Below are 17,132 nucleotides of genomic sequence, written 5' to 3' on the forward strand. Positions count from 1 at the left end.
AGGTACTTTTTGATTGGCAGCAATACTTGATATCACTCAGTTCGGATATGAACGCTATAATTTCTATCTACGAGAACTAGGAAATATACAAGAGGAGTGTGAATAGGAACGTTTTAATGGAGAGTCCAAGACGATAATGTACTTACCTTACCTACCGATGAGAAAAGAAGTTCGCAGGGATTGTGAAAAGTGGAAAGATGTAGTCTCTGCCTACCCGTCTGAGAAAGAAACGTGATTTTATGTAAGTATGTACTCAGAGCAGGCTCAAGCTTTCCATAGAAGAAATAAAAAATACGTTCGAACAGAGAACATTTCGTTTTTTTTTAAGTCAATTTAAAATAGTTTCTGAGGTTAGTTTCTGTTTCCAAACAAGATGAAATTACACATTCCAGCAATTTCTTTCATTTGTACAAAAGTAGTAAAATGCCATAAACCATAACTATAAAAGTAACAATGGTAAGGGCCTTTCACACCCGCGTTTCGCCACCAAAGAAAGGCTCGAAGGCTCGCTTTCGATGTTTACGGGGAGAAATCTCAGACCGGTCGCGGCGAGCACCAACCTGAGCCAGTGTCTCGCGCCGCGCCAACAAAACGCCACGCGCTCAATCGAAATCCAAAAATAAAAAAATAAATAATAATAAAATCAATAACAAGTTGCCAGTGTTGTGACAGTGATCCCAGTGTCGAACCTGTGGTGTTTTTTTCTGGAGTGTTTTGTGGATGCCGGTATGTTTGGTTTGAATTTAGAACGCATAACTTAGCTGTAGCATCTTGCCATTCACGGAATCCTCTCTCTTGGCGTGAGCCACGGAGTGTTTACCAAACTTAGGATGTTGTTCATCTATTCATCATTCGAATTTAACGATCGTTATAAATACTTAGTTTATTTTAAAAGAACTGTTTTGTTTACAAAGTCGTTTCGTAAAAACGTAATTGTTATTATAGTAGAGTTAACTGTACTTAGCCGCGCTATGAGTACGCAGCGATTCGGAGCTACATTAGACATCAACGGGATCAGTGTTTTCAAACAACGTGTCAAAAATACCTTTAGGTACTTAATAAATTTATTATAATTTTTATTAATTTAGACAAAACACATATAGTAATGAAGTGTGTTTTATACACAATAACACATATGAAACATACATTTTAACATAGTCTGTTAAAACAGGGTACAGTGTAGAGCCGTAGAATATTCAATACTTGTAATAAAAACAGTTCTATTAAACTGGTTTTTATATTGGTAATCACACCTGCTTTTTGAGTAAACTAAGGAAGATTTATTGTTATGACGTAAGGATCTTCGTAACGTTATATTTTTGCGGTAAAATGAAACTTATACATATTAAATCTACTACTCGTAAAAATATAAATTGCCAAATAAATTCCGTTACCTAGGTATATATTAGCAATAAAAAGCATTAAAAGTTAGTTCGTTTATTTGATAAAAATCCGACGTGAAATAAAGATCACGTCGAATTTTCAATTTTCAATAAAAATACGTAAGCGAACTCGCAGACAAAAACAAACGATTGAAAATAAGGTTTTTGTTTAAAAAATGATAACTCATTGATTTCTGCTCATTTCATCAAATAATTTGAGCACGTGAGTACGTGTGGCAAAATGATAATGTATCATTACGCCAATCGGAGAAATGATTCCTCCGCTAATAATTATGCGGAATTCGCTTCAACCCTATCATAAGAGAAATTGCTGTGCATATCGTGGAGAGAAAATTTATCTGCCATTATAAACTTGAAAGGTCTTTATCAAATATTGAGAAATATACTTCCAAGTCAAAAAATATCGTAAACTCGTAAGACATAAACAATGAGAGAATTAATGATTATAGAATTCTCTATCAACCATTCGATCAAACAGAATTAAATAAATAATCAATGGCAAAATAAAATGTAAGTTTAATAAAATAGAAAGTGTAGTTTGTTCCGCCGCTTCTTCTACAATAGATATAATTGATAATATACAAGTAGATGTAATTTGACGTCAATAAGCAATACCTTGTATACTATATTGAAAAAAATACTATTTCTAAATAAAAAGCTTAGAAAATATAAAGAGAGTGAAATCTAAGAGAGAGTAGGTATCAGGTGACTGTTACATGAGACACGAGCAAGTGAAATAAGAAAGAAACACCGCATGTGACATTATTAATATACTAGTTTTGCTCGCCGCTTCGCATGCGTTAAACTAAAATTCCTGCTTTCCCGTTTCCGCGGGAAAGTTCCAAAAAAATAAAGGTTTTGTTTGAGCTAAATGTAGCCTTACTTTTCTTTTCGAGACTATTAGCTCTGTTCACCTCGTAAGAGTCGTACGTATGTAAGTATGTAATTGAATAATATTCTCATGAAAAACTACATACTTGTTTACACGTCATGGCACGAAACCAGAGTTATTTATAATTACAGTAGTTTTCTTATCCATGTCTAAACGTGTCACATTTGCATGCAAATCCAGTCTGGCTTGGACGCAGACGGCTCTATGAAAATCGGAACGTACTCGCAGTTAGTAGGGTTAGCAATAGAATAATATTTATACGTACAGAAAATCATCAAGTTAACTTGCATTGAACTCTGTGACGCGGTAACAGGGATGAATTTGACGTGAATTTGGTAGTATTTTAAAAGGTTGATAGACTGTTCGGCATGACTAAGGGAATAAATACTGTTTTCTTCTTCCTCAAATTCAAATTCGAAATTTCTATTTTTTATTATGGGACATTTCAAACATCACTCAATAATTGTTATATCTTAACTAAGTTTAACTGCCGCTTCCAAAGCGTCAGTACAGAAGAAGCGGTGACCTCCTGGCGTTAGTACCGGTTACATTGTTTGGAAAGGAGCTCGGGATGCATCTTTTGACCATGCTCTTGTATTCGATATTTTACTGAAAGCGAATTGTTTGTTAAGGGCAAAATAAATAGGCCTACTAATGCCTATTTATATATATTAAATCCCAACTTTCATTTGGCAGATTGAGGTCAAACACACTCGATTGCCAATAAAAAAGAAGAAAAGATTTCTATGTTGCCAGCCCTAGCTAGAAGTCATCAAACCGTAAATTGCCGATATAAGTATTCACGTACAAAGTGGACGTTTCCTCCTCGGCCTGCGCCGGCGCCTATGTAGAGTTCATTTGCGATAGACTGGCACGCAATGAGGCGTTTATTTTATTTCACACTAGCCCATTGATTTTTTTCAAATTATTGCAAGCGGTTGTTTTTGTCATAATTGTATTGTATATAATAAAATATTTAAGAACACATACAAAAAGTTAACATTGCAACGGCGGACTTATACAATAAAGAGATCTCTTCCAGTCACCCGGCGGCATACAGAAAGAAGAACAAGATAAAAACAATACTGTAGCGGTTTTAAAAATGTAAACCTTCGTTAAAAAATAATCTCTATCCTCAAAAATAACTAGCGTAGAATTTAAGACCACTCATAATGGGGCTAGAGCAGACTAGCTTTTTGTAACATACTTATTTCTCGAGAAAAATACTCCCAGAAAATTTCCTTTCACATATTTCAGAACAACAGATTTATTTTTTGCTATTGGAAAGTCGCAATCAGAATCCGGGCCTAAGAATTAATAAAATAAAGCTTTAAAACTAAACTTTTTCAAATTATCAAATTCACCATCGCACAAATGATAGTTATTCTTGATTCGAAACTAACAAATTACTGTAAATACTTTTTACCATCAAAAACTGGAAGCAAAACAAGTTTCGCGGATAGTGTTTTGAAGTTTCCGCTAGCGCGAGCCACGTACCAACAGACACCTGTTTCTACCTGACAAATTATCACAAAAAATGTGGGCTGAGATGCCCATCACCCAAACCTGTCGGACGCGAGTGTTCTGTTATGCGACCCACGTAATGAAATATCCGAGAGATAATAGTGTGACAGACAGACGAGATTCTGTGTTGCATCTCATTAATGTATAAATAAAGTACACAAATTCGATGCGTCTTTATATAGTAAATATTTTTTTTTTGTAAATTTTTATAAACTATAAATTTTATAGCCATGCCTTTCGAACTCTTACATAATTTAAATTTGTATTTTTTAACTAAAGGTATTTCAAGATTATTACCTTTAGTTCATTCAGAACCTAAATAAATCCATATTAATATTATAAATGCAAAACTGTGTTTGTTTGTCCGACTTTCTCGTTTAAATCATTTTTAGTTTATATTTTGTTTTGGAAAATAATTGGTGAGTACGTTTGACCATGGGATTGCCCTTTATCTAATTTCATCAATGACAGCTCCACCAAATTTTATACAAGTCTATTCCCAGTTTAAAATTATGAAAGTAATTTGTAGGTAAGAGGTAGATATGGTAAGTATAATTTAACATAAAAAAGGTTTCTGTCGCAACCTCTTTGGACCAATTTTGATCATTATTTTTTAGTTTGTTTACAAGATTGTTGCATCAAAAAGGTGTTATTATGTCTTTAGTTACCTTGTACATAATTAACAATCACGCATGCACACAGCTGAACTAACAAACCAGCGGCCGCGTTCACACCGTCCCACTTTGTCTCAAATAGGCGAACTTGCAGGCAATTAAAACAAAATGTATTTATGTAAGTAGGTGATGTGAGGCCAGATGTACGAATGTAGAACTTGCCAGAAACTTGTTTGTTTAGAAAACAAAATAATATACAAAAAGAAAACTAAATTACCTACCTAAATAAAAGAAGGTTCATAAGATTTTCAATACATATTGCGTTTTGAAGTTGCACATTTTAATTTTTCGATATTTGTTCAACGTTAGATGTTGCCGAATGTAAAATTCTGATACAGATTTTTTGTTAATTAAATAAATAAAGTCAAATTAATATACATAAAAATCAAATAAAAATAATAATATCATAATTTTTTTTTGTTTCACATGAAGCTGGAATATACTATCGTAACACAAATTGCTATAAAAAGCCCGCTCAGATTTTAAGCTTGTATGACCCCTTTGACCCTCGTGGCAGACCAAGGTCAAGTTGCGCAATGAGATGGGAACCCAGGGTGCCCGAATTACAATGACCATTACAAACGGCTTGATTGCGTGTTATTTTGATACGAGCGAGCTATTTTGAGCTTTCAAAAGACTTCCCAGGAGATTCTCAGTTCGCCGCGATATTTTTATTTTTTTATTTATTCATTTAACTTTACAGGGTAGACAGTCCCAATACCAACAGTCGCAAGTGTCCAAGGCCTATGAGGAAGAAAAGTAAACAAAAAAAAAAATAGAATGTTTAATACACTGATGAATTTTTTTTTACATTTTTATATTTTACCTATGTGAAATAAGTAAAAAAAATTAAATAAGTAATTTGGTATTTTTCAATAGCTACAGACTGAAGAATAATTGTTTATTATCATCTTTCTCTTTTCCTCAGTGTACTTCCGTCATTTTAACCCACTCTTTTGAAGTCTCGTAAAGCCTTGACACATAAGAAACCATTGAATTCATCGCGAAATAGTTCACAAGATAGTCCGACTAGCATTGTTCCGTACAAGCACTCTTTGTAGTGTTTTCCGTATTTTTTCGTTTTTCCTAACGTTACTTAAAACTGTTTAATAATGTTTTCATTCGGTTTGCGGTTTCGCAACTAGTTTCGCTCCGTTTCTCGCCTTGAATGGGCGCAAACTTGGGTAATTCATCTCGGAATATAAAGAACTGTTTTCGTGGCTTTCATCTTAATTGTATTTCATTGTGGTTACTTCCTTAGAGTGGGATCACTCCATCTCTTTTCCGTTGATGTCGTAAGATTTGACTTAGGGCCCCCCCACACTTGGTGTCTTTCCAGCGTCATTGTCGCAACGTAGACACGGCGTCAACGTAGCGGTAATGTGAAAAATAAGACTACAACGCTCGAAAAAGCCTAGTGTGGGGCTGCCCTTAGTATTTTAACCTAGTTTTCTGATTCAAGATGATTTGATTCACCTCTCCATAAATAAGCCGGCTTTTAAACACCTGAATCGTGGTTATAGGCGGATCTCCGACTACGGATCTAGACAGAGACTACGTTAAGAACTAGATGATGAAATTAGATATTTATTAAAAGGAGAAATCGTCGATACCCATAGGCACAGTAATAATGAATACCCTCCACAATTTGTGACGTCATCAAATCAATCAATCAATATTCATAGAACTCTTGCTTTGACAATGTCGGAGTACGTACAGTCAAAACCACTGGTCTTAGAAAGCTGAAATTCATCAAAGGGACCTTTGGTAAATTTGCCGTGTGTGTATGTATTGTAGACGTACCTATATAATCGGGGACAATTTGTGTAATGTGATTCTTCTAGTTGCTATTGATCATATCAGGTGAAGATTTACACAATGCAATACCGCGCCAACCACAACTGGGACGATTTCCACAGCTTCCCATAGTCTACATCTGTTATTCAGAATAAGGAATGTTCAGAATGTACTATGTGAAAACTTGTTAGGATTTATGAATGTGTGTGTGTTTGTTACTCTTACAAGCAAAAACTACTATACGGATTTTCGTTAAACTTTGCAGTAATATAGCTTAGATATTGGAATAACATAATAAGATAATGTTTTTAGATATTTAAGGCAGGTGAAGTCGCGGGCAACAGTTGGTAGGTATTAGGTATATACATTGATATATACACTTGCCGTCATTATACATTACGAGGTTGACAGAGCCGATGGTTATGATATGATATGATGAGCACATAGGCACTTTGATTCAAATTCAGACATAGTTATACGCTTAAAGTAACACTTATTAAATTTTTTAAGAACGTCTACCTTAATTTACGTAGGTTTACAATATGCGCGCAAATATAGACGTTCTTATCACATAGATACTAAAATGCCGTGTGGTCTCCAGCACTATAGAATAGGGCGACTAAGAGAAAAGCTTATTAATAAGCTTGGGATTCTCCTTGCAGGCTAGCGACTTGTCACTATTTCAATCTCAGTTCCATCATAAAGCCAAACAGCTGAACGTCGCCTTTCAGTCTTCATGGCTGTTGGCTCTGTCTACCCCGCAAGGAATACAGACGAGATAATGTATGTATGAGCTATCTACGTGGTGTTAATGAAAAAGAAAAAAGCATGAATGGTTCAATGATTGTATGAATAATTTAATGAACAATTGCTAACTCTTTAGTTTACGCACGTAAATTTCACATAGCATTAAATAGGCATATATCTCTTTTCTATTTTTTATAGGTATCTTTTTATTTATCTCATTAGAAATAGTTCCATCTACGCAAACAATTTCAGATGAGAAATAAAAAAATATAATCGAGATGTATCAATCAGTTGTTCTGCTGTATTATAATTATTTTATAGTGTATATCTAAAGTCACGAAACTATGCTTATTGTTCACTTTATTCAAGCGATTGTGGGAACAAATTCATTATAAATACATTCATATATATGTATTAAATGAATTTGCACAGGAAAATAACTGTGAGACTAAAAATTTTGTAAAGTTGTGTATAGGAGTGTCCCGGTATCCAATTACAATATAAATGATTTGCGACCCACGGTAGTATATACTTAACATCTGCAGATAATTTATTTATTTATTTTTCATTTGTCTATAGCAGCGTGTTTTTGCAGGCTTATTATGTAATTATACCTCGTTTGTGAATTTCGCCAAGGAACAGTGAAACACTTCCAAAAATAAAGGTATACTAAATAAAGGCGTTTTAAGAAAGAAACCCTCTAGAAACAATCTCATCCGGCACTGACAGTGACAGTTTTGTTATGTATATTTTAAGCAGTGAGAGAATTTTCATGATCGTTTCCGATTTCCGAAGTTTAATTTTCTGATTTAGTTCTTTTAAGAACTGCTTACAGATAAATATAGGTTATCTCACTGTTTAAGGAATTAGAGAGTCTTTGAGAAAATCACAAATATACAGTTATTTATACGGCTCGAATCCAAAACCACCTATTTTGTCTGAAAGCGTGTTTTGTTTAGTATAACTATACAAGTCCAGATGAATATATCTCGCAGTCGGTAGGTTTCTTTGGTTTCTGAAAAAAAAATCGGTAGTAAGATATCGTAGTATTTTTTCTGTACTTCCTTATTTTGTGGTTTCGCTCCCCAACACGCGTTCCCACGTAAACAATCTCTGCGTTTTTAATCGTTCGCCACGAGATTTCGTAATGCATTGTGTACGCAGCCGACATTGTTTGAGTATCGATAGCTGAATAGTTAGTAAACGTATACGAATGATCGCATAATATTGTTGTATGACTTACAGTTAGCTGTCTTTATTAAATACTTGTTTAGTATCATACCTTATATTAAGTAGATCCAATAGTAAGGATAAGAGATATTGTAAAATAAAGATTGACATTTAGGTAGGCCTTAAAATTAAAAACAATATGCAAATCAAATCATTTATTGCTTGCGTAATATAGAACAATGTAGTTGTAATGCATATCTATATTTATTTTTCTAAAGCTATGTCCAAAATATTATTTTTTGAGAGTAGCTTGTTTTATCCCAAAAACCTAAAGTAAAAACAAATCACGAAATTGAATAATTTCGAATTCTACTATTATTTTCACGTCTTGAAAAACGTAATAGAAAGGCTTTGAGTCACAGACACAAATACATGTGCTATTGTGGCTCGAGCTAAATCGCTTACTTTCTTTTAACTTAATAGCAGATTTATGGCGAAGACCGGTTGGCACAATACGTGTTAACAGCTTTGTTTAAAAAATAAAAGTAACATTGACTATGGCCTATTTGAATTTATATGGTTGGGTACTGGCAACCAAGAATTTATTTTTGTTTCTTTTTTTTTTGGTCAATATAGCGGATTCGCAGCTTCAGTAAGTAGGTATAGGTAAATGTATCAGTTGAAATACTACTGACTTGTTCCATCCAAGATCATGGTCAAGAGGCTTACCCCAGCCGCCAACTCCTTATGTAACGGGAATAGATCCGGGAGGAAGAAGATTGTAAGAATTTGACAAATTATTATTTTTTCTTTTATTCTTTAAAAGTATCACAATAAAAGTTCAGAAAGACTAATTATTATGAACGTAGTTTATAATATGAACAAGCTTTCTAGAATATTGGATCAGCGAAAGCGTTTTGTAACATGATGTCTAGATTATATTAGGTAGTCTTAATAGTGTAATATCAATACAGTTTATGTTCTACTCAGACTAATAAATGCTTTCTACTTTCGCTTATGTTTCATCAGCCCCAGTGATATAGTAATATGCAAAGCAAGTACATCAAGAATAGGAGTGTCTAGATTTTACCTATATTAGTAACGTTTCTAGTACCTCTTGCAAATGGCACTAATCGGTATATGAAAGAAAGCGAAATAATGAATAAATCCCACATTGGTATAAAACAGTCATTCTCAGCCTCTGTCTGTAACTAAACTTTTTTTTGAACCACGCAACTGAGTCTGATGCAGTTTTCATTTCAATGTTTAACAATTTATCTCTTAAGGCTTTACAAATGTAACATATCAAAGAATACAGTGCGAAGTACAGTTGGTTAAAAATAGATAGAGTGTTCATAGAAAGGTAAACCTTATAACTTACCTTCCTAATACGTAATCCCGTCGATATTTTGTTTAGTAGCAACAATAAAAATATGGGGTAGTTGACGAATAAATATAAAATTTTTAAAAAATTGTGGGTGGCAGCCCTATAAAGATACTGTAATAAATGTAATGTACACGATTATCTAGATAGGTCGGCCTTGACAGAATAAAATACTTTTTTACTAACTGGCAAACAAGTTTAAAATAAAATTTTAATGATCATATTAATCGATCATTCGCCAAATACCACCTGTGATAACCATCATAGTTTTTGTTCCCCAACGAAAATGAAGACTACAATATACCTATTGTCATTTTTTTATATATATAATTCGACCTTGTGCGAAAGTGACAACTTATTATAATATTTGGCAACAGCTACGTATCACTAAACAATGGTCTATGTCCGTGTTTAAATAAAGTAGGACAAATGATTCATGCGAGTCTGTGACGATTTTAAAATTCGAATATATTTAAAGTTTCACTTTACCTTAACTATGTATTTAAAAATATTTTTAAATGATCATTTAATATTTTTAGAAAATGGTGTTAAAAAAACATAACATACATACATACTTACACGCCAACTTCCCATTGGGATAGGCAGTTGCTACGATCCTTACAGACCTCTCCCGCTTTCTCCACACTCATTATTTTTTCATACATATTCGACCCTTTTTCAAGACATTCTACACTTGGAAAAAATATAAATTTATTGATATAAAATTTTGAAAGATTCAATTAAATGGAAATATTAAATGATCATTCAAAAATATTTTTAGAAAATTGTGTTAAAAAAACATAACATACATACATACTTACACGCCTATTTCCCATTGGGATAGGCAGTTGCTACGATCCTTACAGACCTCTCCCGCTTCCTCCACACTCATTATTTTTTCATACATATTCGATCCTTTTTCAAGACATTCTAAACTTGGAAAAAATAAAAAAAATGTTTTTTTTTTAATTTTTAGTTGAATATGCATTGAGAGTCATGCGGGTTGCGGGGCGTTACATGTTGCACTTTGTAATAATTGTCTAACTAAAGATTTTCTAACCTACGGTGTTTCTATTTTTCTTCCAAAGTAAAACTGTATTTGAATGACCTTGCTACTTTTTCAGTGGTATATATATATTTATTAATATTTTCGTTCATAAAAAATGTTTTCGATTTTGCAGCGTGACGTCATCTTTTAAGTAGTTTTATTGCCGTTAACTATTCATCGACACATACACATGTACACAATGTAGATGTATTAGATACGAAACCCTGCTTGATGCTCGTAAATGAATGATGACCGAATGAAAATCATCTTAAAAATCAGATGAAAAGTATTAATAAATAAATTATTTTTTTATTCATTACTAAAGAAATGTAGGGCTAAAAAAAGTATATTCTTTAAGAAAAAATATCATAAGACAAAACTTTATCAAACATCCCACAAAATAAATAAAGATAGAAAGTTGTTTGTAAGTAGGGGTCTGTTCAAAGATAATAACAAATTAATAAAAGACAATAGGAAACTGTTCAATTTCCGAACAATTGATAGAGAATTGGTTTGTGTACTTTCATTGTTTTTATGTGATTCGGCTTTCTACTTCATAATTTAAAAAATAGTATCTATCAGATAGCGGTGGAATATAGTCTGTGAATATAGTTATTGCTTTGATTTTTTACGGAAATCTTTAAATATTTTTGAAAGCAATTCTTCATACTTAATGATTGCTTCTACACTAGTAACATCTTATTTTTGTATGATTTAAGAACAGTAAGTATTTATAAGTTACATCTTAGCAAATATAATACCACTTAGTAGTTGTTGGGTAGTTTGATAATTTAGACAATTTTGATTTGAGTTAAACGAATGAATGAATTAACTTATTGACCAAAAACGGCGCTCTTAAACGCACGAAACAAGAAAATATTCATATTGATAGAGATATGTTTAAATGCTAGCTTTTTTTGTAAAAGTGTGTTTTAAGGTTTTTTTCTGTATCTATCCAAAGTCATACATTAAAAATTTACAAACTATTTTAAATGAAACAAAAAATATTGTAAAAAACGTAAAATATATTTTTCTATTTTCCAGATGGGTTCCCGGTGATGGTGCTATACCACCGCTTGGTGGCGCTGTGGTGCGCTGTGGCGGTCGTCGCCACCGCCGCCGCGTACACAGTGGATTGCAACCAGGAGTACACGGACTGCGAGACTGAACTCAGTGAGTCTTACATAATCTACAACGATAACGATCCGAAGGATAACGTGCCGTGTGGTTCCCGGCACCAATCGAAAAATGAATAGGAGTTAGTACTCCAACTCTTTTCTATGGATGTCGTAAAGGGCGACTAAGGGATAGGCTTATAAACTTATGATTCTTCTTTTATGCGACGGTCTGGCAACCTGTTACTTTATATGAATCTCAATTCTATCAGTAAACCAAACAGCTGAACGTGGCCTATCAGAATTTTCAAGAGTGTTGGCTCTGTCTATCCCGCAAGGGATATAGACGTGATTATATTTATGTATGATGACGATATTTATTCTCAGTTCTGATAATAGGATCATGGAGATCAGACAGGAGTCGCTTCGAGACTTACCTGATTCATCCTATAATCGTGATGTTAGATGACCATAGACTATAGATCCCAACTCATGAGTCTCGATCCGTGCGAATTTCAGAGCATAAAAAGCCGAACAGGCCAGGTGTCGTAAACACCGGACAACCATTCAAAAATACTACTGATGTCCGACTTTATCAGATGGATTAGTGCGAGTTTTACTCGATCAAACAAATCGAGCCCATAATCGCCAATTTGTTTTACTGCGGATATTAGCGCGTGTTTAGCCACCCCAGACTAAAGCCAGGATAATGAATATTAGTTACATTTATTCAATAAAAATAACTTAATTAAATAATGTAACCTTTTAACAAATTAAAATTTAATTTTTAAAGATTTTGAGTCAAAAGACACAATTCACTATTCAAGTCGAAAATAAGGCAATCATTCATACTCGTACCCGTTAGTATTAACGGTGTCACTGAACTCTTAAGAAACAATCAGATAAGATAACTCATTAATAATTAAACAAAAGTATGTGACTTATCTGCTTGATTGATCGTTTGTAAATGACGGTAACGTTATTTTTGTTTATACATTTATCTTCTGGCCTGCGTCTGTGGTTTGTTAATGATGAATAACTTTTTAATTTAATCGACCTGTCGATTAAACGTTTTCAAATAATTAAATTAAAAACTTGCTAATCCACACTAATAATACAGAGAAAAGATTTGTATCTTTGTAACGAATAACTCGGAAACTACTGAAGTGATTTTGATGAAATTTGGTACATAGATACAAAAGACTAAGACCTACAAAAGACTCCGAAACTACTAAAGCTTTAAAAATAAGATAGACTAGCAAAAGGTATTGCTCAATATTTTTGACACTTAATTTCAAGTTGGTCTTGTTTTTGTATGGGTGGTTTAACCCATTAAGGATTAGACCACCCATACAAAAATATTTATATTACACAAAACTTGTTTATTCCATTTACCCTTCAATTCAAAGTCCCCGTATTCCATGACTTGTTATAATGTAACTCTTATTGATGTAGGCTTTTGTAGAGACGCGTTGAAGTCTGATATACGAGACGTTTACATTACTTTTTAGCCACCCAGCATGGGACTGTAGGTATGTATGTATAAATAAAAAACCAAAATATCCCGATAAAAATTAAACAAACAACGTGGATTCATAAAACTTTCAAAGTTAAGTATAAATAAATGTCATCGCCTTCTTATCAACACGTACCAAAAATCTTAAAAATACAAATGTACTTCTTTTTTTAATTTTAGCAAAGCAACCTTCAGTAAGTCAGCCCATCAATGTTTTTTTATCGCTGATTTGGACAGCTGTATCTTGCAACCAGACCGTTTAAAATAATGTAGATCGTACAGATAATGCAAATAACTCTCATTAACTTGCCATAAACAATTTACTGTAAATCAAGGTCAATGACCTACAGTAGTAGATGTACAAATAAGTATTTATAGTTTGAATACTGTGTAAATGAACCTGTTTTACACAGTTACTGAGTCAAAAGCAATTTGATGGCTGAAAGTGAAAAACTTATTTCAATTATTACATATAGGTTATTTTTCAGATACATGAACCATTAAAATTGCTTTGTCTCTAAATTCATTAAACATTGAATTCTCTGTTAGTTGAGAAACATAACTGCCAGTCACCACTTATATGAAGAACAGCGATTTTAACCATTTAGGAGTTATAATGCTGTGCGAGCGCTATGCTCGGTGTATTAGGTATACTTAAATATAAGCCTTATTTATTATTTAATCTTTAAATATAGTATAAGTTTGACACTCTAGTAACAATATATTTATTTTGCCAACCCATGAAATACAGAAATTCCTTTACTTTCGTTCCAACAGGAATTTCGGGAAATCCCCTTTTAGTGCACCCCTTGACCACATAAGGGATCTACATGCAAAATTTCAAATGTTTAGTCCCAACGGTTTGAACTGTGCGTAGATTTCAGCGGTTTAACTGTCAGTCAGTATCCTTTGTTAATGTATTTAGATAGATATAAAAAATATAACAGTATTTATTGCTATTCGACGATTTAAAATCGTATCGTTATTTTCCTATAGCAAATCCTTAAACTTCTATTTCTCAAAATCTTAATTTGAAAAAAAGTGTTTGTATGTAATGATTGTAACATTTTTTTAAACTCCAAGGCCTCATAAGGTCACGGTTTAAATGTATTAAAGCCACACCAAGTTTCGGCGAGCGGGCCGCTGAGGTCTGATGGGCCGACGTTAATTTGAAGGCGGTGTCAAAACTGCTAGCATTGAGTGGATAAGCTTAACCGGTTTATTATTTTGCAGCATTTAAGCATAACTTATATGCTTAAATGCTTATGCTTTTTAGCTCAAGCATAGGTATATTTACATTTGTTTCATAGAAATGAAAATTTAAAGTGTTGTTATAATCCGTGGTTATTATGTTATTATGCGTATATATCTTTTTTAATTTTCTTTCTCCTTCAGAAAATGTTTCTGATCAGTATTTACATATGTATTAAACGCAGGTATTCCCATAAAAATATACATCATAATATTATCACAATAAAATTAATTGTATACAATTTTTTTTTTCAAAATATGCCTAAAGTTTACTGTAGGTATTTAAACAAATCAATGATTTATGAAAAAAAAAGAGCACAAGACCACAAAAGCGAATAAAAGCGAATTTCGTAAAGTTTACACGGAAACGGAGTTCAGGGTACAAATTATACAATATGCCGTTTTAATGAGCCTTCCTTGAAAAATGGGCCTAAGTTACAAAAAAAATGAAACCAGATTTAAGTACCGGTACGCTTGACTGGATTTATTTTTGTTTTTGCTAAACGTTTGTAATTCTTAATCCATACATTATTCATGGTATGTTGCGTACTGGGGCACACGACCGGGTTCATGTGACCAATCTATTTCGGTAGTTTTTGCAATTCTTTACGCATAGTCGTGCGAAAAACATAGTGAGTAAGTTAATGCTTTATTGCTCACTAAAGTAGTATATTACAGATATTAAAGTGAAGTACAGTACAAACCCTTTAGGCAACCTGACAATAAGAGGACAATAACATAGTGTGAGATATCTGCTTCTCTTATCGCGTTGCTGAAAGTCATTTGAGGGAAAGGTTTCTACAATTGGTATCTATTTCTTTTAAGCAACAGGTTATCTGTTTTTCACTATTGGATTAATACATTTTTTAAGAACTGCAGACGTAATATGTACATACATAAATTCACGTCTCTTTTACTCTTCACAGGTGTTTTATTGAATTAATCTTCTTGAAATATCACGAATATAAAACTTAGTTATATGAAAGCAATATTTCAAGATGATTGGTTCAGTAGATAACGCGTAAAGAGTTAACAAACAAACAAAAAAGCTTGCTTTCGCATTTATAATGTTAGTTGGGATGTGTTGGCCATTCTATCCGCGTGTTCAGACAAGTTGATAGACCTCTTAAATACCATCATAACACTCCCACAGCCTTTCCGATTAACTGTCTGAGAACAAGTTTTCAAAAGTAAACATTTCGAAAAGCGTATAAATGTTGCAATGTGATGATTCAGATCGTCTTCTGTATTATATCATCGTAAGAATAATGTGTGATACATGATTTAATTATGTATTTACCATTGACGAGCAATTATTTGCTCATTTAGTTCTCGTAATAGCAATGTTTAATTATTTATTTATCCTACATAAGGTCAGATTTTTTTTGAGAAATTATGTTCAAGTGTGGAAAATATTTTATATGCTTTAAGTTGCAATTACTATTAGTATTAGTTTTTAAATTAATTGTTTTTGTATTCTTTTTGAGTCAATTAATATATTTTATCAAGTCAAATCATATTTTTAAAAATAGCAATCTGACACAAAATAAAATTATTGATAATATTTTGCGACTCACCCCCTGAGGGGTCGAGTAAGTAATCGCAAATTTGTATGGAAATTCATTAGTGCCATTGCGTTACCTCTAGGTGGCGCTTATCAAATCACATATAAATTCGCGTTTACTCGACGCGTTTGATCGAGAAAAACTCGCACTAACTCTTCTGTTCCAGGCGGGCAGACGGCTGGCCCTTTTTTCCCGCGTAGCCTTGTCATCGCCGAATCTGTTAACCTAAAGACCAAATCCAATATTTCCTTGTTTTGTTACTACATATATAAAAGTAATGTCCTTATAATTCCAAACTGAAACCATAAAATTCTGGCAGAAGCAATGAATAGTGTAGTCGTGACTCGACCGCGGACGTTTTCGGAAGATCTGACATACCTCGTGTTTTTTTATTTTTTGTTCTAACCCGATGATTAGGCTTTTGACTCATCTCAGCTATTTACGGTTTTTGTTAGTTATACAGGCTTTGGTCTCAAGGATGAAAAAATAAAATCAATGGTAGTAAGGAATTAGGAAGCGAACTGCATTCCTGGAAGTACTTATTTAGAATTTTGGTGGATAACTTATTTTATTTCAAGTATTAAAAAGCTATTATATTTAACCTGTATGATGTGTCTTCAACCTATTTTTAGAGCGATTATATAGTATAACCTTAAGGTTGCTTGGAAGTGATTGCGTAATATGAATATGTACATCACTTCACGTTTACAACTTTTTCTTTTGCAATTTTTTCATCACTTATATGACATTAAATAAATCATGTTACATTATTACCCAGACCTGATTTCCTGCAAATATTCCGTTTTTTTACAGAACCACAGCGTTTCCCATTTCAATTTATGTTTCGTTGTCGTGATAAAGCACAGCATAACGAAAAAGACACATCTATAAGTCCCATTCGATTTGCAATGAGACAAGCAATTAAGTTCTTATCTTAGTTATAATTAAGTTCTTACATAAATGTTTTTACACTAATAGGTGACAGCCAATTATATATTATTTAGAAAGTTAATTTTCCACACGTTTGCTAGCAAAAGCGATAATGT

General features: G+C 33.0%; 1 protein-coding gene across 1 annotated transcript in view; it reads left to right on the forward strand.

Moving 5' to 3' along the window:
• Positions 1–584: 584 nt before the first annotated feature.
• Positions 585–17,132, forward strand: part of LOC106128992 (putative epidermal cell surface receptor) — a 33,342-nt gene continuing 16,794 nt past the window's right edge. The window contains exons 1-2 of the mRNA XM_013327406.2: positions 585–726; positions 11,684–11,812. Coding sequence (XP_013182860.2) covers positions 11,698–11,812 — 115 coding nt within the window. The 5' untranslated portion in view covers positions 585–726; positions 11,684–11,697. The remainder of the gene's footprint in view (positions 727–11,683; positions 11,813–17,132) is intronic.

Source organism: Amyelois transitella, chromosome 18, assembly GCF_032362555.1.
Source record: "Amyelois transitella isolate CPQ chromosome 18, ilAmyTran1.1, whole genome shotgun sequence".
Taxonomy (NCBI): domain Eukaryota; kingdom Metazoa; phylum Arthropoda; class Insecta; order Lepidoptera; family Pyralidae; genus Amyelois; species Amyelois transitella.